At 46.6% G+C, this 24099-nt stretch overlaps 1 protein-coding gene across 3 annotated transcripts in view; it reads left to right on the top strand.

Moving 5' to 3' along the window:
• The first annotated feature begins 3049 nt into the window (after positions 1–3049).
• The window catches only part of NUB1 (negative regulator of ubiquitin like proteins 1), a 64513-nt gene continuing 43463 nt past the window's right edge, over positions 3050–24099 (top strand). For all 3 annotated transcript variants that reach the window (XR_010787344.1, XR_010787343.1, XM_066585137.1), the window contains exons 1-6: positions 3050–3128; positions 5278–5395; positions 7077–7244; positions 15597–15655; positions 18777–18847; positions 23073–23267. Coding sequence is in view for 1 of the 3 variants with exons in the window: in XM_066585137.1 (XP_066441234.1) it covers positions 5279–5395; positions 7077–7244; positions 15597–15655; positions 18777–18847; positions 23073–23267 (610 nt within the window). In the remaining 2 variants the exon portion in view is untranslated. The remainder of the gene's footprint in view (positions 3129–5277; positions 5396–7076; positions 7245–15596; positions 15656–18776; positions 18848–23072; positions 23268–24099) is intronic.

Genomic DNA, 24099 nt, shown 5'->3' with positions numbered 1-24099 from the left:
ACGTTTTTTTTTTTTTTTTCAATAGCCCCCCCGTTCGGCGCGAGACAAACCCGATGCAGGGGTTTAAAAAAAAAAAACGGATAGTGCTTACCCGATTCGCTGCGCTCCGGTGACTTCTTACTTACCTTGCGAAGATGGACGCCGGGATCTTCACCCTCGGTGGACTGCAGGTCTTCTGTGCGGTCCATTGCCGATTCCACCTGATTGGCTGGAATCGGCACACGTGATGGGGCGGAGCTACGAGGAGCCGCTCTCCGGCACGAGCGGCCCCATTCAGAAGAAAGAAGACCGGACTGCGCAAGCGCGTCTAATCGGGCGATTAGACGCTGAAATTAGACGGCACCATGGAGACGAGGACGCTAGCAACGGAACAGGTAAGTGAATAACTTCTGTATGGCTCATAATTAATGCACAATGTACATTACAAAGTGCATTAATATGGCCATACAGAAGTGTATAGACCCACTTGCTTTCGCGGGACAACCCCTTTAAAGAAGATGAACGCTGTTCATATTTTATGACCCAACTTTCCAATTCATTCCAAGGATGTTCAGTAGGTTCAGGCTGGGACTCTGTGCAGCCCGTCCAATCATGGAACATCCATATCTTCAAACCGATGTGAAACGCACCCCTAAGACTGCGATGCTTTTTGCGAAAAACAGTACATCGCATTATGTCTATTCAGACGCAATTTTTCTCGTATGGGAATATCGCATATTGTTTTGATGGGGCAAATTTAAAAAAAATCGTATGTAAACAGCATCTACGTGCAAGTGTGGTGTCATTTTTTAAAATTTTTGTTCCCATAGAAAATAAAGGGCGAAATCACGCCAAAATAGTGCGTGCTGCTGCTCTCCTACCTCGTAGCGTTGCTGTGAGAAAAAAAATCACATAGTAACATAGTTCGTAAGGCCGAATGAAGACAATGTCCATCTAGTCCAGCCTGTCTATCCTCCTGTGTTGATCCAGAGGAAGGCAAAAAACCCCAAGAGCAGAAGCCAATTAGCCCCTTTTGGGGGAAAATTCCTTCTCGACTCCATAATGGCAATCAGACTAATAACGGATTACAGTTACTCCCCGACTTGCGAACAGGTTCCTTTCCGGGAGCCCGTTCGCAAGTCCGTTTTCTTCGCAAGTCGAACAAGTAGTAGTATGGAGGGGATCGCGGGTGGATCCCGCTCCATACAACGTCGGGTGCAGGCTGTTCTTACAGTGGGCACCCGGCGGCAGCAGTTCCGACGAGCCGCGCCGCTTGTCGGAACTGTTAACACTTTAAATACCGCTCTGACAGCGGTATTTAAAGTGTTAACAGTTCTGACGAGTGGCGCGGCTCGTCGGAACTGCTGCCGCCGGGTGCCCGCTGTAAGAAACAGCCGGCACCCGACGTTCAGGGGGCCCGTACAGCGTCCCACGATGAGATCGCGGGAAGCTGTGTGGTTGCTAGGCAGCCGGGGACCTCCTGAAAGGCCCCAGGGCTGCCTATGCAGAGCGCCCATAGAGCGCACGGCTTGATAGGCGCTCTGCATAGACAGCCCTAGGGCCTTTCAGAAGGCCCCCGGCTGCCCAGCAACCGCGATCTGACCGGACAGGCTTCTATCAGGCTTGATAGAAGCTTGTCCGGTCCCTGCACAGTATGATGTAATGCCATAGCCTTACATCATACTGTGCCATAGCATGACATCATACTGTGCTGTACAGATAGTTCGTATCTAGCGAAATTCGCAAGTCGAATGTTCGCAAGTCGGGGACTATCTGTATTATAACACATGAGATCTGTGCGTCGGGCTAGCTACACACGGGCAAGCCCTAGGAACTCGGTCTGATATCGCGATCACAAACGTCCGATTCACCCGCAGATGCGTGGCGGTTTTCAGGCCAAAACACCTGTGAAGTTCCGATCTTCTCGCGCGATGAAGGATCAGAAGTGTTTCCCATTAATTTCAGGCCTCGCATCGCACGCGCGTCACACGGTCTGCGAGGCTTTAAAGCTCCCATCTATAATCAATGGGCGACACATGGCGAGAAATACAAAGAGATCGGACGCGCTGCTCGTGTATTGGACTCCATTCAAAACAATGAGGTTCATATTTTCGGGCAAGATTTTTGCGTCTTGCGACACACAAATTTTTGCGCAAGTTTCAAGGCCGTGAAAAGCGACCTCACAGAACCTGCGCAGATTTCTCGCTCATAGAAATTCACCCTAATTCTGGGAGCACCGCACCTGTACGGACCTGCAGAATAACATTTGATAGATTACCGGTTTCGCGAGCAACGCGTTTCGGTAAATATAGTACCTTTTTTCATAGAGCATGAGAAAGGTACTATATTTACCGAAACGCGTTGCTCGCGAAGCCAGTGATGGACTATTAATAAAGAAGGACGTTATTATCCTGTATCGGAGCGCCGTATTCCTTGGAGCGCGGATAGTTGTTTTTTCTAAGCCCCGGTCATCCGCTGTAGCTTACTTGGAACGGTCCTGCAGCTCTCCGATTAAGGTCAGATGGAATAAAGGCTTAATTATAAGCGAATGTGGATCACGGTATGCCTTTCGAAAGGCATCCTCGTCTGACACCAGGTGAGTTAACACTCATTTTTGTCACTGTTGTTATATGTATATAACATACTCTGAGTATGACATCGAGGCGCCCCCTTATAACATATTTGATAGATTACGATGGTGCGTCTTTAGGTACGTAAAAGGTTCCTTCACACAAAAATAAAAATGTTATGTTTCGTGGAACTCAAAGAAATCTGAAAAATCGCCTAGAGGCCGGTCACTAAGAGGTTAATCTCATGTTCGTCAAGATTGGGGCTCCTCTTCTCCATAGACTGCTGTGACTTTGGCGCCCCCTGCGGTCACAGCCGGCGCCACAGCTTCTAGGTAGTTTCTCCTCATCTGGACGACAGTGCGGTGCAGGCAAACTTCCCCCACAACTTAACCTGCCAGGATTCTAACCAATCAGCGCCTTTGCTTTACTTCGTCCGCCTCATCAGAGCTGCTCAGTGATTGGTCAGCAGGGTGAAGGTGGGCGGATACTGAAGCATGACTGCGCCGTCACTGTGTTTACTTCCGGTGTGCGCGGTATGACTGGAGTGTAACGCTTGTGTGAGCGGAGAGGCGGTTGGAGGTGAGAGCCGGTGTGTAGCGGGGGGCAGGAGGGGCAACGGCCGTGATGTAGGGGGAATTAAAGGGGAGCTGTGATTAAAGGGGGCATCTTCCTAATTGAAGAGGGTCCTGAAGCCGTTTGGCCGCAGCAGAGCGGTGAAGATATATATATGAAGTGGGAAGCTGGGTGAGCGTAAGGATCTGACCGCCTGTGACTAGGCCAACCAGATCACAGCGCCCGGCATGTCGCGGTTAGTACCTCCCAGAAGTAGTCCGTGGAGGACGTGTGGCGCCGGGGTGACGGGCACCCAAGGCTCGTTAATATATATGAGGGGTAAAGGCTGCCTGTCTGCTCTGATCCCACAGGAGGATCCTCTGTCCTGGACCCATTATGGGGTTCCCACCCTAACCGCTGGGTAGGTGATCAGTAGTGGGTGGGCAGGGGTCCGCCGCATGGCATCCTCCTCCATCAGCTGATTGTCCTGCCCGCTATCCGGGCAGCATGTTGTCATCTGAGGTCAGAGGCAGCCGGGCAGCGCCAACTTCACTCCTATCTAAACCAGTGGGATGCCACGCTGCCCCCGTACCTCCTTCTCATGACGGGTTGTGGCGCCCCCAGCAGGACGTTGTGGGTCATCAGGATAATGTGCCGGCCCGAACCGTTCAGGAACCCGATTACTTCTGCCTGATCGCAGTCCGAGGCTGCAGCGCCCCCGAGAGGCGGAACCCCACTAGATACAGGATGGCCGAGGGAAGCAGGAGTCCCCTGTAGGGGGCATCCGCCCGCGGCCGACACACAGCCTGCACATTTTGCCGTTCAGTTCATGGCCGCCCCTCACAATCTGCGCCAGATCTGCGGAGTCTGCCGCGCGTTTATAATGTGGAACTTGCAGAGTTTCCACTGCGGATAATCCACGCCAATATCGCTGAGGTCGGGTGTGGATTGTGGCCTCCACCTCGCCCCCCGGCCGGACGGTCCGCAGCGTTCCGCATGCACTAGCAACAATCCGAAAATTTGCATGCTCACACGAGCAGACGGAGATTGATGTGGACTTTATGGCGGAATTCGCCCCCTCGCTTGAAGATGTGTATCTGCCCCACAAATCCTCTGCGGGGTGAAATGTGCTGCAGTTCGGAGGCACAATCTGCGCCAATGGCGCGGTATTTGACCCGACTTTGGCGCAGATTTTGCTGCAGAGAATCTGTACAATTCTCCCACGTGTGAACGTATCCTTAAAGGGGTTTCCCAGGACTACGATTGATGACCTATCCTGAGGCAATAGATGATCAGCGGGGCGCTGGCACTCGGGACTCTTGCCGATCAGTTGATTGAACAGGCCGTGGCACTCAGGTGAGCGCTCTGCCTCTTCGCAGGCCTGTGATGTCACGTTCATCAGTCACATGGCCTAAGAGCAACTCGCTTCTGTTCAAGTGAATGGGATTCGCAGAGCCGCTGTGCCTGGTATGTAGTGAAGTGGCCATGGCACTCGCCTGAGCACCGCAGCCACCTCCAAAAACTGGCGGATCCCGACCAGTCCAATATTGATGACCCATCCTGAGGACAGCTCATCAATATCTTAGTCCGCAAAAGCCCCTTTAACCCTTTCCAATCCACTGTCTGACGACATTCTTATTGAAGGCTGTACAGCTCCGATGTCGGAAGACGTCCGGCAGGGTATTCTTACTGTATATTACTGACCACTCTGTTGCCGGGGGGGGGCCTCTCCAGCATGTCACATACCGCAGTACTGGCTCTAGCCAGCAGATGGCGCCATTGTATAATGGCAGAAAGAGAAAACCCCCTAGGAAACCCTAAATCCAAAATTGGATTGCAAAGGGTCAAGGGCTTCATATAGCACCTGCTTTCTGACACGGTTTTTGTGGCGGATGCGCACCCATTTGTCAATGGGCAAAACTCGCGTGTGGAAATCTCATGTAGAAGACCATGTTTCTGTAAGTTTGCATGTCAAGGAGTGATGTCATTGCTGGACATGGAAACACGTTTTCCTACATCGGCATTCCAATGCGCGGAATTTGCCAATTGACAGCAAATTCTGTGTGTTTATATAAAAAAAAAAAAAGCGCATGGGAAAATTCCCTGGTGATTCGGTCGTATAAACATACCCTCCCTCGTCGGTCCCGGTAATGCAGCATGTCGCTTCTTGTTCCAGGATGGCGGAAAAAAAATTCCTGGTCTCCCAGCTGACCATTTACTTGAGAGAAGACCGGGTTCAGCTATGGAAGTCGCCGTACACGACGGAGAAGCAGGAGGCCGGACCGGAGCTCAAGGTGAGTCTGCGGAGCCCGATGTGCGCAGGAAGTCACTGTAAGACTCCAAGAGCCACATCTGGGCTGCGTTCACACATTACCGCAACACTGGAAAAACCGCAGCGCAAATGTTTACTGTTAAAGGGAATGGGCTTAAAGCAAATCCTGCTCACAGAGGAAATGATAGCTGCGGGTTCTCTGCTGTACTGTTACGGCCCGGCTGCCTGTCTTCTGCACCATCCACTTCATGTACGCAGTGCAGCAGTGTGTGCCGGCCCGACCCAAGGTCTCTGGACGTGCGTATGTTCTGGTCCGGAGACCTACGGTCAGGCGTGCTGCTGCACTGCGCACGTGAAACGGAAGGTTGCAAAAGACAGTGGGGCCGGGCCCTAAGGGCTCCTTCACATCGGCGATCGTGGTTTTGTTGTGAGAAAAACACGGCAAAATCGTATTTTTTTTTTTCACGCCATTTTTGAGCGTCAGCAATGCTTTTTCTCACGAAACCATCACTGCCGCTTGCAATTTTGTGTTACCTTTTTTTAACACATGATTTTTGCTGCATTTCTTTCCTTTTTCCGCGCAGAGGTCAATAGGATTTTCTAATGTTTAAATGCATTGCACAAAATCGCAAGTCTGTTCTTTGCGATGCGATTAAAAAGGAGGCAAAAACGCCGTAAGATAGAGCACGGCGCAATTATTTATTTCTCGCAACATTGCATCGGTGAAAATATCGTAATTGTGAAGGAAATCATTGGTTTCGTAATTCTTCAGTTTCACTCACTTCCGCATCGCGCAATTTTTATCGCCAGTGTGAAGGCCCCCTTACTCTAACCGGCGGCATTGCAGCATTTTTGCAACGTGTGAACACACCCTTATGTAGGTTTTCCTCCGTTAACAAAATACTATTGTGACCACTGAGCCCCCCACCGATCCCGAGGACGGGCGTTCCATCCTCTTCTCGTCACTGCTTGGTCGCGTCTCTCACCCACAGTGACGATAAACTGAACGGAGTGATGGTCGCACACGCTCGCCCGCCGTTCATCTCAACAGGGCTGACGAAAATAGAAGAGTACAGAGTGCTCGGCTATCTCCTTCAGCCCCATGGAAATGAATGGAGCAGCACTATACATGCGCGGCCTTACATGCGGTCTGCTCCTTACTGCGTGGGGTGCGCCGCGCCTGCAGAGAGGAGGGTGATGGAAATGCAACCCCAATCTCAAGATTGGTAAGGGTCTTGGGGTGAGACCCTACGGCTAAGGTGATAAATGTCTCCCTTGGTACAACTCCATGCAGGGCAGCCTCCACTAGGGACAGGTTGGCGCATCATTCCTCTATCATATCACAGAGGGGGGGGGGGGGGTTTGGGCCATTCTCTGGCTGGCTGCTTTGTCTGTGGTATCTAAATAGTTAACGGCTGCCACTATCAGAGCTAACTCCGATCGCAGCCATCGCTGACGTTTGTCGGCTGTGTTTGAAGAGGGCTGACGCCCACCGGTTGTGGGGCGGACGTGGCTCCCGCGCCGTCCAACCTCCATGATGGGAAGGGGTTAAGAGGGACTGCACTTTTTTAAAGTGCTTGTGATTGTTGGAGACCTTCACCCTTTGCCGCCTCCTCCTGTCTGATCTACACACGCCGCCGCATGCTGTATTCCCGGTCTTTGCGCGTCTGTGTGCCGCCTCACGTTCTCTGTTACTCTTGTAGGCGCTGTCGCAGAAGTACTGCGAGAAGCTGAAATACAATGTGGAAGATATCGCCGGCGCGCTGGAGGAGATCCGCTGCTCTGCCATCCAACGCGGCATTGGAAACGAAGCGTATAAGACAAAGGGCCTGGCGTCGCTGCAGATCTTCTTGCCTCGCAAACTCAATAAAGTAAGAAGGCATTTAGTTGCTGAGCTGCGTGTGATGCGCCACAGGCTCTACGCCCAGAAATACCGTGTGACTCGAGATCTGAGGACGACGGTGCGAGAGCGTCCAGATCCCTTCCTGAGGCGTCTTATTAAAGACTGGGGTCACTTTTCTAGTGAGTGGCCAGAAATCAAAGAAATGTCACCAAGAGACATTCTGAAGAGCAGGGCTCCCTCGTGGTACAAGATTAATTTGACCATCAAGACTTAACCCATTAACGACCAGCCTATTTTGACTCTTAACCCCTCTGCGACGTGTGACCTTCTTGTACGGCAAAGTTGGGTATCTGTATGGAGTGGGGTCAGTAGCCAGCCCACTCCATACACAAATATTGTCAGCCATCTTTGGCAGCTGACACCCACCCGCAACAACTGTTGTCAGAAAGAACTTAAATTGTGGTTGTTAACCCTTTAAATATCAATTCTGACAGCGGTATTTAAATGCCCTGATGAGTGCAAGGAGATTGTGAGGTGCCATCCAGGGGAACATGGCAGCCTGGGACCTTCTGAAAGCTGCCCTGAGTGAGTGCCTATTACGAAGAGCCTGCGCCTCGCCTTGATAGAATGTCAGTCAAAGCTTAGTATAATGCAGTACTGTTGTATTGCATTATAATGTGTGAGCCATCAGACGATAGCAAGTTTATGTCCCCTAAAAATAGCAAGTAATTGTATTTTTTGTTATTTATCATAAAAAGTGAGTTATGTAGGGAAAAATGTTTTTTCTGTCGCTTAAAGGGGTTGTCCTGCAGCAGCAAGTGGGGTTATACACTTCCGTATGGCCATATTAATGCACTTTGTAATATACATCGTGCATTAAATATGAGCCATACAGACGTTATTCACTTACCTGCTCCGTTGCTAGCATCCCCGTTGCCATGGTGCCGTCTAACTTCGGTGTCTTCTTGCTTTTTTAGACGCGCTTGCGCAGATGGATCTTCTCCCCTCGGCTGGTCTCGGAAGCATCGGCGTTTTGGCCCCGCCCCCTTGTACGCGTCATCATGTAGCTCCGCCCCATGACGTGTGCCGGTTCCAGCCTCCTGATTGGCTGGAACGGCACGTGACGGGGGCGGAAACTTAAACCTTTAGTGACGAAGCCTGTTTGCGCTTAAATGATGAAGCCAAATTTTGGAAATCTGACATGTCTCTTTAACATAGAAATACTCTGTAAAGATAGAATCGTATACCCCTATCAACAGGATAGAGGATAAACTTTGTCATCAGTGAAATTCTGACTACTGGGACCCCCAGTGATCCTGAGGACGGGGCTCCCAGAAGTCCCAGCATGAATGGAGTAGCGGTCGCATTGCACACTGCAGCTCCAATCTCTGGAACTTGACAACGTCCAGCTCTTCCAATGAAATGAATGGAGTGTCAGCACACATGCCCAACCGCCACTCCATCCATGTGGGGGCCTTCAAGACCTCCATTCGCAGGGCATAGGGAATAACTTTCTATATTGGCACAACCCATTTAAAGCGACTGTAACCCGAGTCCACAACTTCTTGGGAAACTGGTAATTGATTTCCAAGTGACCAAAATGAGAAAAAATGTGGCTTTAACCCTCTGATGACCTTTGTTTACATCACAATGGCTGTGGGGGAGCAGCTGTACAAACCTGCAGGGATCAGAGGTAACTTATTTAACCCCTTTCAGCTCCGTTTACACGAAAGGATTACCGGTTGAATGGGTGAATGATGTCAGTGTTTGCTCATTCACCCAGGCAGCCTGTTTATACAGCAGATACATCGCCGGCTTGTTCAAGCGAGAAATCATTCAGTCCTTCACATTCGCTCTTCAGTGACTGAGAATGACTGAACGAGCGCGGATTACACCGGGCGATTAGTGAACGCGCCAAAGATGATTTTCATGCCTGCATAAAATAAGCAAACAATTATCATTCGGTCGTTGGCTGCATTTAGACTGAGCGCTTATCCTTCACTTTCGCTTGTTTGAACAATAATCGTTCTGTCTAAACGGAACCTTAAGATGCTGCCGTCATCTAAGTGGTCTGACAAAGGATTGAGGCTCTCTTCGTTCCTCGATCAGCACCCCCACAACATGATCACGGGGTGCTGCTTGCTTGTTATTTCAGTCAGAGACCCAGTGAAGGAATCCAGGCTTCTATTACACCCTGCCTGTGGGTGTAATAGGATGACGGCCAAGTCTCAATACACTGCAAAACAGAAGTAATTGCAATCAAGAGATCACATGTTCAAGTCCCACTTGATGACAAAAGATTTGGCACTAAAACAAACTAATACATGTTTTTTTTTTATTACCATTTTAAAAAAAACATTTTTCCCGTTTTTTTTTTTTGTTTGTTTTTTTTTGCGTTAACAAAATGTAAACAAAAAATGAGCATAATCTGTGTCACTGCAACTTAAAATCTGATTCCATCTATCCACCACGGAGAAAATTGTAAAAAACAAGAGGCACAATGCCAAAAGTGCTTTTTTTCGTGATCTTGTTACCCCCCAGAAATGGAAGAGTGTCCAAAAAAATTGTATGTACCCTAAAATAGTACAGATAAGTACAGGTCGTCATGCAAAAAATGACACCTGACACAGCGCCATCGATGGGCTCAGAACTTGGGGACGCAAATTACTAAGTATTTTTTTAGGTAGTAAAACGTAAAAAAAAACTATAAATTTACGGACTAACCTGCAGAGTAAAGTGACCATGGCATTATGCCACATTATAGACCCTGTAGAAGCTAAAGTTGAAAAACAATGGCACAGTTGCCTTTAACCCCTTAGTGACAGCCCTATCGTAAAACTACATCCGCCGCTCTCTCCCTCCATACAGCGCGGGCATCAGCTGTTTATTACAGCTGACACCCGCGGGCAATAGCCGCGCTCGGCCTCCCGCGGTGAGATCAGGGGAGCCGTGCAGGTGTCATGGCAGCCGGGGGCCCAATGAATGGCCCCAGGGCTGCCTTAGCAGACTGCCTATCAAGCCATCCACACAGGGTGGCTTGAAAGATTGCCTGTAAAAAAGCAGTATGACGTAATGCTACAGCATTACGTCATACTACAGGAGCGATCAAAGCATCGCATGTTAAAGTCCCCCAGGGGGACTTCAAAGTAATGTAAAAAAAATAATCAATAACGTTTTTTTAATTGTTAAAAAAAAAAAAAAAGTTCTAAAAGTTTAAATCACCCCCCTTTTGCCATATCCATTATTAAAAAATCAAAATCATAAAATAAAAATATGTATTTGGTATTGCCGCGTCCGTAAAAGTCTGATCTATCAAAGTAGTGCATTATTTTTCCCGCACGGTGAACGTCGTCTAAAAAAAAAAAAATTAAGAGCACAGAAAAATAAAAAAGGTATTGCGCGCACAAAATGACCGCAGAAAATAATTGAAAAAAATTAAATATCTTAAAAAAAAGAATACAAGTACTACAGCAAAAAAAATACTATACAAGTTTGGTATCGTAGTAATCGTACTGACCCATAGAATAAAAATATCAGGTCGTTTTTGTTGCAGTTTGTGCGCCGTAGAAACAGGACGCACCGAAAGATGGTGGAATGTCGTTTTTTCCATTTCTCTCCGCTAAGAATTTTTAAAACGTTTTTCAGTACATTATATGGTACAATAAATAGTGCCATTGAAAAATACAACTCGTCCCGCAAAAAACAACAAGCCCTCATACAGCGACACCGATGGATAAATAAAGGAGCTACGATTTTTTTTAAAAGGGAGTAGGAAAAAACAAAAATGGAAAAAAGCAAAAAAGCTCCGTCACTAAGGGGTTAATTTCCCATTTTACCACTCATTGTTTTTCAATACGTTATATGATACATTGAAGGGGTTGTCAGACTTAAAAAAAAAAAAAAAAAAAAAAGCTGGTGGTGTGATAAAATAACAGAAGCCAGACTCTCCCCCCTTTCTTACTCCAAGAAACAGCAAAGCGGCTCTCGTGGCTCTCCTAGTCCACACTGACAGCGAAAGTCAAGGAACCGCTGCAGGAAATTTGTGAATTCCTGTCATCATGGCGCCTAGGATGGGATTCTCGCGGAAGAAGAGAGACAATTATGGCTTGCTTAGTTATTTTTTTCGTCAGGGTGAAAAACTCATTTTCACCAAGGCCTACATCAGCATTATGCTTGCCCATTGTAATTGTATTTAAAAAGATATATTAAGAGGAAGGAAGGGAGAACAATTGGGGCACAAGTCCCTCAATACAGATCATTGACTGTCAGATAGAGAAAAAGAAAGAATTATTGGAGTTAGCAGAAGCTGGTGTAAGATTCCCAAAAAATTCCTTAGGCCAAAGCCCTTACTCAGTATAAGCAGCAGTATAACACTATGTCTTCTCCGATCCGTGTAGCAGGCTCATGCGAGATGGACAGGCAGGCTGGAACAGACTGTCCTCTGCGAGGACCAGCCGGGATAGTACAAGCCACCTCACAGTCTGAGCTTGGCAAGCAGCGCTGCACTGCAGGATCGGCTCAGCGGAAGAAACAGACAGGGGAGCATGCCAACAGCTCTGGGGGCTGCAGTAACAACCACAGCGCTCAGTCCGCATGCACCTGACGTCGCAGTGTATCACCAAGATGGCGGCCATGATCTGTGCACACAGGCTGCAAACTAGTCCACAGGACCCTCCATCTAAGCTCTTTTGCGTCCGGACCTCCCAGGCGTCATAAAATGACTCGGCCCACGACCCTTGAGTTTGACAAATGTTTTATCACATGGCAAGCTGTTTAAAAAAAAAAAAAAAGTCTGATAACTTCTTTTTAAAATATACCAATAAAAAAAAAACCAAGCTCCCATATGACGCCGTCGACAGAAAGTTAAAAACGTTATGGACCTAAAAAGTTAAAAATAATCCCCCCCCCCCCCCCCCCAAAATCTCTGGACTTGAACAGGTTAATTGCGTTGTGACTTTTCAGTCCCGATCGCCTCGTGGCTCCTTAATGGTTAATCCGGTGATGATGTTTTTTAGGAGAAAGTAAAGATATAAAACTCTGTCCTCTGACATAAAGCAGACTCTGGTTTTAGTCATCCTGTAGTGTAATGCTATGGCTGAGGCCGCTTCAGTCTGACACACGCCAGCAGATGAAATGATCCGTCCTTGGATCCAATTGCGACGTGTTTTTATGACTTCAGGGATTTTACGAGATAAGTCCTGGATCGTCCGCAGTTTTTAGATAATCTTCCCTGGAAGCCAACAGGTTCTATTAACTGACTAATGAGGACTTGGCGTCCGCCGTCCGGCTGACGTGGCGAGCGCCGCTTGTATCGGCCGTAAATGTTGGTCTGAATCAGTTGTGAAAAATGTCTTTATTGGCTCCATGAACAGTAAATGTAAGTGCCGCTCGTAGCGAAATGTACCGCTTGCTGCAAGTCCCCCTGGAGAGCTGACACGCCTCCGCTGCAGGATATCCAGCGGCTTGTCGCCAGGATTTATAATAATCCTAATGTGTAAGCGAGCCTTTATAATCTACACAGATTGTTAGGGCCGTAAATAGAGTCCCGTGGGGCCCAGGGCAAATCTTAGACCTGGGCCTCCATCCAACTTGGGTTTAGTGCAAAGGTCCCTGTGGCAATGCCAAGGTCATAGGATGGTGGAGTTGGAAGGGACCTCCAGGGTCATCGGATCCAACCCCCTGCTCAGTGCAGGATCACTAAATCATCCCAGATGGATGTCTGTCCAGCCTTTGTTTGAACACTTCCCTTGAAGCAGAACTCCCCACCTCCTGTGGCAACCTGTTCCACTCATTGATCCCCTCACTGTCTAATATCTAGTCTGTGGCTCTTCCCTTTCAGTTTCATCCCATGCCTCCCCCCCCCCCCCCCCCCCATAAAATGTACTAGGGGATCTTTCTTAAAGGGATATTCCAGCTTCGAATAAGTTATCCTCCACGCCTGGTATTCACTGAGGGGGTTCCAATCTGTAAGTTTTAAAAAGTTGGGGGGGAAAAAAACCCTTGCTGGAATATCTCTTTAAGAACTGCATTTCCTACACTGGTCTTCATATATTAGGCACATCTTGGCCCCTCCATGTACTCCCATAAAAATCTGCACAAGCTGGGAGGTGGCGTGAATTTCTGGTATAATTTACACCAGTTTCTGGCGTAAATTATATATAAGTATGTTCATCTTTGCCGCTTCTGACAAACCATTCACCCTTTGGGGAAATGACATAGGTAAGCCACTTTATCAAAAATTTGCAACATTTTTGCGAAAGCAAAACATGCGCCAAACTTTAACTTTTTTTTTCACCCCCGAAAAATCTATGATAAATCTCTTCCATAATATATATATTTGTAGGAGTCCTGCGCTTTCTCTATTTTACTCTATATGGCCCAGACCGCCATGATGGCTTCTTTGAGCCATGACTCCACTCTGCAGAATTTAACGCAGATATTTTTTTTTTCTCTCTTCTCTGTTTTCCAACATCCCCAACTTTACACAAACATTTCATACATAGTAACCCTTGGTGCCACGCATAGTAACAGCACCACTCTCTTGTGCCCCACAAATCACTAGTGCCGCCTTTTAGGTCCCACACAGTAATTTTACCACCATATAGTAAGCACCCCTTTTTAGGTCTGTCGCAGTAAGGGCACTCCACCGTGGGACTGGCGTCCCCGTATAGAAAAAATAATTAAATGAAGCTCATCTAGTCCCATTCCTACAACCAGCAATTGGATCTTCTCCCTGAAGTCATGTCGTCACACTACCTACACCTCTTGGAAGCCAGACATCTTTCGACTCCCAGCCATGTTCAGATACAAATACAATGCATATAATCCACTTTCATGTGAAGCTCTAGATTGTATATTTACATACGTGGCATGTTATGTGCATATGTGAGACTATTTTATGTATTTTTTGAATGTTCTTCACCACAAAACCAAGAACTCGTCGCCTCACGGCATAGATCATGTGTTATACATGTTAATGGGAAGATGGAACAATACCTCTGCAGCGCCACCTGTTGGAAGGCAGCATTCCTGGAAGTCAATATCAGCCTTTTTAGACAAGCCATATAACAATAACTGGGAATTGTAAGCCAAGACAGAATACCATACACAGACAGCTGTTTCGGGGGGTTTGCCCCTCATTTGTGTGCAGTAAGTTTCTGGTTTAGCTCGTGAGAGGCCTATGATGTGGGTCAGGAAGAGGATTGTTTCTTCTTAAGGAGAGCACCTAGAAGGTGTGTGGGGAAACTTATAAGGCCATCCATGCTCCTCTAGGAAATATGCAAATGGAAGGTGGAGCAATACTTCTGCAGCGCCACCTATTGGAAGGCAGCAGTCCTGCAAGTCAATGTCAGACTTTTCAGACAAGCCCTATAACAATGACTGGGGATTGTAAGCCAAGCCAAAATACCATAGGCAAACAGGAGAAATGATACCCTTCCTGACCCAGGTCTATAGGCCTCTCAATAGCCAAGCCAAAACCTACTACACACTAATGAGGGCCAAACACCCTGAAGCAGCTGTCTGTGTATGGTATTCTGTCTTGGCTTACAATTCCCAGTCATTGTTATAAGGCTTGTCTAAATAGGCTGATCTTGACTTCCAGGAATGCTGCCTTCCAATAGGTGGCGCTGCAGAGGTATTGCTCTAACTTTCCATTTGCATATTTCCCAGAGGAGCGTGCATGGCCTTAGAAGTTTCCTCACACCTTCCAGGTGCTCTCCTTAAGCAGAAACAATACCCTTCCTTATATGTGTTAGTAACTCATGAATGTCAGGTATTGGAATGCGAGTGACTTGTAAAGTCGTTGGCACAGAGAATAATTAATAGAAAAAGTAAACCCAGCTCACCCGCACCGGGCAACATGCTTGAATCTAGGTGCAGGGAAGGAAGCTGCCTCGGCCATGATGGGTTCAATTCCCAGCAGATTTATTAAGACTGGGGGTTCGTATTCCAGTCAGTTAGAGGAAATTGTGCCAGGCTTTTTAAAAGGCATATGACTCTTGGCCTTATCTGGCGCTGAGTATCTGCGAGCAGCTGTGTAAATGCTCAGTTTAGTTTGGGTCGTAACCTGCGCAACAGCGCCGTACACTGTGCAGTGGCCTGGGATGGTGTTGCAGGTGCAGATCCCATTGAAGTTAATGAGATCTGGGCTTGCAATATCATGTTGGGCCACTGCTCAATGTATGGAGCTATTGCAGGTGGCGGAGCCTGCTGATCTGCTACTGAAGACCATCCTGAGAATAGGTCAGCCATTGTTTGTTTTTTTTTTTAGAGCTGGAGAACCCCTTTCATTCCCTCTCTTGCACTATTCTCCGTTGTTTGGTCATTGAGATGGAAGCCTCCATTAACTGTTCTATGTTGTTGGTTTTTTTTTTCTAAGGGATCTAGAAACTTCATGGAAACCTCCCTAAACATCACTGGAAAGGAGCTGAAATGCCAGTAAGTACAGCTTAGTGTGTAAGTGTCTGCAGCGCGCACAACGAACGGGTACATCAAAGAGGATTTAACACCTTATGTTCCCCCTCCCTTTATGGCCATCCAAAGCTTTAGGAGCTTTGGATGGCCATAGGTGCCTCAAGGAGTTTAGGGTCCTGGGCGGCCGCCTGAACTGACCAGATTATAATCTGCATACAAACCGATGATCGAGCGTTTGTTTCCCTCAATCATCAGCCAATGAAAATGTGCGAAAGCTCAGCCGACGAGCGAGCGAAATTATGTTTGTCAACTGGTATGCCCCTTTATGTGAGCCTAGAAATGCTCACTGGTCGGCGGCACATCTCCCACTTCATCTCCCAGGACTTCAGAAGCGGTAGTTGGTGGTATGGCAATAAAGGCATATGGCAGCAGAGGAGCCGTCTAACCAAATGGCGTCTGACGTGAAAATGTTTCAAAGATAATTGTGTAATTCCTCCTTTTGAAAAAAAGTTGGTTTTCGTGGATGCTCGCTGCGCGTTTATGGAGGCCAAACATGTTGGTACAATGAGGCGCTGCATGGCGAATCTCAACACTGGAGACTGCGACATGAAAGACGAGCCATGACCCAGATGACCTTGCACACCAATGAAGAGCATCTCGCTCAGCTTATCCGTGTTTTCAACGCATTGAAGCCGATATTCAGCTTCTTGCGCAGTTCCCTGGTCGCTATTCGCTCTCATGAGCCGATTAAGACGTCCTTCATCTCATGGTGTAACAGTCGTAAATAGTACATAGTATTCCTCTCTAGACGATCTGGCTATTAACCTGGTATGCATTGCAGCGTTTCGAATGGATGCTGTAGTAATCTTTGTTCATGGACCTTAACAGCCGCATTTGTATTTATATGCGGGGAGTTGGTCACATAATGTATTTATGCTCTACTTGCGATGCGTTCTCGTTGTAGTAGATCTATGTCCCTTTTGGGTTGGGGGCATGTGGTAGTGTCCATAAATAGGCTTTAGCAGCAGTTATATATGTGTATAGTGAGTCTGATGTGTAATGCGATTGGGCTCCATTAGCGATGTGCGCTTAATATTATGGATTTACACCACGAACAAGTTGGATGCGCATGCGCATACAGCACGGTGCCGACAACATGTGTGGGTTATCGGTAACGTACTGGATTAATGCAGGTGATAATCACAGCGGGCTCCATGCTATGTATGTTTCGCTCTGAACAGCTGACTGTGTCACTATGAAGAGGAATCCCGCGGTAGTCTCGCGAGATCCCCAGCGGGAGGGCTCTAACAGTTGTCTGGGACGTCTCAGTGGGGAATCCCATAGTCATCTCGTGAGATCCCTAGCGAGAACACTGACGTAGGAGGGCTGCGACCGGACCGGCAACGGAGGACGGGACACCCAGCATGACACCCACACTCTCCTCATGATTATATATTCTGCACCAGGGGTAGGAGATGTATACACCCAATGTTAATGCATTGTTTTTAAATGTATTGTGTAACGGGAATTGTGATTGGTGAAGGTGGAGCCATGGGGGGTATTTAAAGTGGGCGTGTACATGTATGTATTAGGACTTGACAAAGACTCTCAGTAGAGAGTTGAAACGTTGTTTCTTTGGGGCAATAAAGATTTTTACTTCATTGAAAATCCCTGGAGTGCTGCTCTTCCATACTTTGTGCTCATGGTGTAACAGTGGTGCATGGCTTGTCCTCCTCATCACTGTTGGAGTGCACCACCCACCGCCTCACTGTGCTAATGGCCACTGTTTGCTCTCTGTAAATGTTCAGCAAGCATCAGTGGGTGCACTGTTATCCACATAGAGGAATTCGGTTACACACCTGTTTTGCTATATTTGCACTTTCGTGTCCGATCGCATTTGGTCAGACTGCTTCTCTGCTGCCATCTGCCGCAGCAGAGTTTACCGGATGTTAGTGGGAAGGTTCAAAATCTATTGCCATACCAACATATTCCTACATAATAAGATAGGAGGTCTTCGTTACGGAGGGACCCTTGTATTAATGATCGTTTGTCACCATGAAGCCACTCATCTGCCGTGTGTGAATGTCCGCAAATCAACGCAGATCGACGTGTTTGTCAGTCAGCGCCCATTACAGCGGGCCAATGTCGGACCTGTGGAAATGGGCCTTAACCTAGACCACTATCATACGAGGCGAGATATATTCTAGTCGGGTGTCCCAGCAGAAAAAGTAGCCAAGGGCTGGCGAGGCCACAAAATAACAAGCTAAGCTCGCTGGTCAGATCTTCCCTGGGTTCAGCGCGGTCACTCTGCTCCCTGCCGCTCCCGTCCAAAAAGTTGTGGCTGTTATCACTTCAAGTAACCGCACAACCGATCACCGGCCTGAAGGGTTATGTGCCGTTCAGGCAAACAAGGTGTGTTCAAGTTCTTGGGTCTCCTTTTCTTCTTCTTAAAAAAAACAAAAACTACTCCCCCTCTTGACGTACCCGCTTCTCACAACATCGACGCCATGACTGCATGACCACTGCGAACACCTCTTTATAGGTTTGTTTTGCGCCCTGGAAAATCACTGATGCAAGAGCGGCACGACTGAAAAGCGTTCGACCACGGAGAGCGTCCTGGAAAAGCGCATCCATTGTGACGATTGATAGACTGAAAGCGCCATTGATGCCGTCCTCATGTGTCCAGATTGACTGACACCTTGCCATGTGCCCAGCTTTGTGATCATCTGTTAACATTTGTGATGCCCGCCTGGAGGAAACTTTCTGCATCTTTAGGACTTCGTGTAGGATGATGTCCACAGATCCTATGGAAATGCCGACTTTGAAGCCAGTCTCCTCCACAATCAGCCGGCGGTCCACCATAACCACTCGCACAATCATGTTGTCGCACCGGCTGGTCTTCTAAAATGTGTCCCATGATTCCATCTACTCTTATTCCGGAGGAAAAAATTGTGAGACCTGTAGAACTAGAATGCAGTTCGTACATGACTGCTGAGGCCATTGATTGACTGGGCATCATGTGACGGTACCGTTGTAATTATATTGCCCCCCCCCCCCCCCCCCCCCCGTCCTCCCCCATGGCTATTTTTTTTCTGACTGTTGGAATGACACGAGGTGTGACCCAACTGTGTTTACCTTGCTTTAGAATTGCGCAACAATACGGACTAGAAGAAAGCCACCTAAAGATAATCGTGAACAGGAAACAGCTTGAGACCGGTAAGTGGACATTAACGGATTGTGTAGTGTATTCACCTGCTCGCAGACCCCAGATATGATCACACTGCTCTCCTGGTCGCCTGGATGGCACCGTCAGCAGTTTAGAGGGTCAAAACTGCTGACTGGAGCAGAAAAGCATCTTGTCAGCAGTTTGGAACCTCTAAGAAATCCAACTTTCAATCCCCCGTCATCGTGATCACAAGTGCTCAGGGGCAGTCCAGTCCCTTCGTGTTCAGCGCCCCCTGCTGTCTGCATTGAACATTTCCCCAACCGCTGTCCTCCGTTCTGAGTAAGGGATGTGACGTCCAATCAGGAAGCTGCTACCGCTGTCTTTCATGGCAAAGGAGAGGGATTGGGGAAGCATGCAAAGCGCTGAGTTTTATCATTTCCCTTTGTGGCCCTTTTTGTTTTTGTCATTCTTTTTGTTTTCCTCTCCACTTTACAAAAAAACAAAAAAAAAACAAAACCCTTTTTTTATTTTTCCAGCAACATAGCTGCATGAGGGCTTGTTTTTTTGTGGGACGAGTTGTATTTTTCAGTGGTACTATTAAAAGGAATGTATGATATACTGGTAAACTTAAAAAAATTCTAAAGCCTCATGTCCACAGGAAAAATATGGCCTGCGCGGATTTCTGCTGCAGATGCACTTTAATTGTGGTGTGTTTTTTTTAATTTATTTATTTTTTTTTATATATATATATGTATGCTGGAGATCCATTGAGATAGAGGACAATTGAGCCCACCCGCACGATATCCGCGTTAAAATGGAGCATGCTGCGTTTTTTTGTCCCACGCGTGAAATCTGCCAATCACTTAAAATGCCATCCGTTGATGGTCAGTGCTTTCCTATGGGAAGCATGTTTCATGGGTGCGGGAACCGCCCAGCTATACAGCTATATCAATTCTAATATTTTTTAATAAATCTCCCCTTTGCACACAAGGCACGTACAGCTCCATTTGGGGAGCGTGGGAGTGGGATTTAATGCAGAAATCCGCTCCGTGCATGAGTACGACAGCCTGGCAAGTGGCTTGATCAGCAAGGGTCCCGGACAAGGATGCCCTTCAGTCTGCTATTAAATAGTTTCTAAATGGAAAACCACTTTAACTGTATTTTTTGTAGAACATATTTATAACTCCTCTACTGATTGCTTTTTGAGCATTTTTTTTAATGAAAAATTACTTCTGGTACAGGATTGTGTGCTGCTATCTTTTCTTTGGCCACAAGGTGGCATCACAGATGCAGCCTATTTCATTTTATGTTTTACTAGCTTACCCGTCGCGCGTTGCTGCGAAGACAGACAGACATACATTCGTTTTTATATATCTAGATAACAACCAATCACAGCGCAGCTTTTTTAGGTTAGCTCAGTGGTATAATATATAACAACCAATCACAGCGCAGCTTTCATGTTACCTCAGCTTTATAATATATGACACCCAATCACAGCGCAGCTTATATGTTACCTCAGCAGTATAAAATATAACAACCAATCACAGTGCAGCTTTTATGTTACATCAGCAGTAAGAGAAATAACAACCAATCACAGCACAACTTCAGTAAGAGAAATAACAACCAATCACAGCACAACTTTTATTCTGCCTCAGAAATATAAAAAATAGCAACGAATCACAGCGCAGCATTCATTTTACCTCAGCGGTATAATATATTGCAACCAATCACAGCACAGCTTTTATTTTACCTCAGCATTCTCAATATCCAGGAATTGTCTTGTGATACATTCGGCGGATGCATCATTTTGTAGTTGAACACGCATCCCGTTGCTCGTAATGCCTTTTGCTTTTGTGCTTGAGATGGAAATCAAACGATCTTTGTCTGGGGGGGCATAACTGTCGACGACGCTCGCACGCGCGACACCTATCGTAGGATAGTTTTACTATGCCAGTAATCTTCCCAGGAGTGTACTCAGCAACTTCCCATTAACTTTTCCTATTTATGACATAATCAATGCTTGTGCCAAATTTCAAGTTTCTATTACATCGGGAAGCGCGAAAATTAGATTCCGTACGTAAAATTTGGACACTAATTCTTTGGCGCATAGAATTGAATAATGGAGTTGGGACCCATTAACTTTTCCTATTTATGACATAATCAATGCTCCTGCCAGATTTCACGTTTCTATTACATTGGGAAGCGAGAGAATTTAATTCCGTACGTAAAATTTGGACGCTAATTCTTTTGCGCATAGAATTGAATAATCGAGTTGGGACCCATTAACTTTTCCTATTCATGACATAATCAATGCTCGTGCCAAATTTCACATTTGTATGACACCGGAAAGTGAGAAAATTACATTTCGTACGTAAAATTTGGACGCTTATTCTTTTGCGCATAGAATTAAATAATGGAGTTAGAACCCATTAGCTTTTCCTATTTATGACATAATCAATGCTCGTGCCAAATTTTAAGTTTCTATGACATTGGGAAGCGAGAAAATTAGATTCCGTACGTAAAATTTGGACACTAATTCTTTGGTGCTTAGAATTGAATAATCGAGTTGGGACCCATTAGCTTTTCCTATTTATGACATAATCAATGCTCCTGCCAAATTTCACGTTTCTATTACATTGGGAAGCGAGAGAATTCGATTCCGTACGTAAAATTTGGACGCTAATTCTTTGGCGCACAGAATTGAATTATCGAGTTGGGACCGATTAGCGTTTCCTATTTATGACATGTTCAATGCCCGTGCCAAATTTCACGTTTCTATGATATTGGGAAGCGAGAAAATTAGATTCCGTACGTAAAATTTGGACGCTAATTCTTTGGCGCTTAGAATTGAATAATCGAGTTGGGACCCATTAGCTTTTCCTATTTATGACATAATCAATACTCGTGCCAAATTTTATGTTTCTACGACATTGGGAAGTGAGAGAATTAGTGGCAGTGATGGAAATCGAACGATCTACGTGGGGGGGGGGGGGGGCGTAACTTTCGACGACGCTCGCACGCACCCCACCTATCGTAGGATAGTTGTACTATGCCAGTAATCTTCCCAGGAGTGTACTCAGCAACTTCCCAAAGTTTCATGGCGATCGGATGAATGGTGTAGTAGCACATAAAGGACAAAGAGACAGACAGACAGACAGACAGACAGACAGACAGACACGCACGCACACAGACATACATTCAATTTTATATATATAGATTTAGGCATTAGTGTTCCTAACATTTGTGTTACATTCACACAGTGGAATCGCTGCAGAATTTTCTCAAAGACCACAGAAAAAATGCTGTTTTTGGCATAGAGCCACACTTGCAATTTACTGTTTCAATAGGCAAAATTCATGTGCAGAATTCTGCAAAATCGCATTTCCGCTTTGGAATTTGCCCAGTGACAGGACAAATTTTGTGTGCGGATCCGCGCCAAAAACAGCGGCAGAAAGTCACGGTCTTTTGAAGCCTCTTGTGAGTTCTTACACAAGTATAGTACTAAGCGGGCACCCCCTTAGAATAACAAGACCGAGCATGATATCAAGCCATGAAACTCTGCTGGAGAACGTGCAATGTACCCGCGGATGCGTCAAAAACGCCTTTCATTAACTCAGTACACTGAAAGCCGCGCCGGAGGATCTTTAAGTGTTTCCCAATGTCTTCAATGGGAAACCTTGCATCAGAATTACATGCATCTCACACGCCGTGCAATGTGTTTTCCGGCCCCATTGAAAATAGGCGAGGCGTTCCAAGGTAATGCCCAAAGAAGGGACAGGCCGCGAGGACTAGTTATATGGCGACAAGACCCTGCACTCGGCATGCAGTTACATCTCAGCAGATATATATGTGATGTGAGTAGATGAACGGTCTTGTCACTGGAGGCCCTAAAAATGGCTCCCCCCCCCCCCCCCTTCATGGCCTATAAGAGGCTCTTGGAGGCCCCTTGTGTGTAGTGACCTCTTCTTCCACTTGTGTAGAGCTTGTTGGCCACTAGACGCCCCTACGGGTTTTCATTAAAAACGGAAATATTTCCATCTACTTCTATTTCCACTTTTTAAGTCTATTTGTTCTGATTGAAAAACAGAGATGGAATGAAATGAAAGAGAAATTTCCGTTTTCAATGAAAACCCAATAAAATCAATGGGGAACAAAATGGAAACCTTGTTCCTGAAATGGAAATTCTTAACTGATGGTCGCGCCGGCAGCAGCGAGCGTCGGCCGCTCTTCAGGGTAATTTTGCTCACGTTTATTGAACTTTTCTCATTGCTTCAGATAAAACTCTGCAAGAACAAGGGGTTTGCCACAACTTCAAGGTTTTAGTCTTGGAGCTCAGCTACACGGAGGAAGAAGCAAGGAAGCGTGCGCACAATGAGGAAAAGGAGAGAGAAGAGGAAGCACAGAAGGATGAGAGCGTGAAGAAAAAGATGATGCGCACAAAGAAAGGCTTGGAGATCCTTGCAGAAAGAGGTAGAGTCCCGTCTTACATAGCGGGTGACGGCTTTATGCCAGGTGTCCGTTAGGTTCTAATTGGGAAGTGGCAGTCAGAGCCAGAAAACTACACCGCACCCTTGCTGTTCCTGGACATTCCCTTTAAGATTAGGACAAGCCAAGCTCAATGGGGGAAAATTTACTAATACCAGCAAAGCCCGTCTTGGTATAGTTGCCACTCGTACGCAGTGTGACTAATTTATGAAGCGGTCCATGCCTCTGCACATATTAGTCGCATCTCAGCTCCTCCATGTGCCTACACAGAAACCTACGCCAGAATTCTTTTATAATTTATGCAAGTTTCTGGCATAAATTATACATAAATGTATCGGTTTGGGGGGCCATGCCCCCTCTCAATAGGCCAAGCCCACTTTTTATGAAAGTGTCGATGGAGGTGCAGAAAGCCGAAAAGTCTTTTTTTTTTTAATGTTTTGGCGAATTCTATTTCTGCTGTCACGCTTCGCCTCTAGATGTGTTTCACTTCTACAGTTGGATTTTGGGGTCAGATTGTCTTTTTCATGCGGTGATCCACTGAAAGTAATAAACATCCAGTATGTCTGTAAGGACCCAGAGACTGAGCAGACGTTGCAGTAAACACAGTCGTTAACTTGCTGCAGCTTTAGAACATTTGCAACCCAGTTTCAGTACTTGACCATACTGACTGTAGAACTTTGCAACGCTCTCTTGGTTTGATCGTTCCGGGATCGAGTTACTGTGTCTTTAGCTGCTCGGTAGGCCTGGCTTCTGTTAACACACTCAACAGTTCACAATGATGTGCAATCACAATCTCTCTGGTTGACCACAAATGTGT

This window comes from Eleutherodactylus coqui, chromosome 12 (assembly GCF_035609145.1).
Source record: "Eleutherodactylus coqui strain aEleCoq1 chromosome 12, aEleCoq1.hap1, whole genome shotgun sequence".
NCBI classification, from domain to species: Eukaryota; Metazoa; Chordata; class Amphibia; order Anura; family Eleutherodactylidae; genus Eleutherodactylus; species Eleutherodactylus coqui.
The sequence above is the reverse complement of the archived record's forward strand: the minus strand, read 5'-3'. Positions and strand labels throughout refer to the sequence as shown.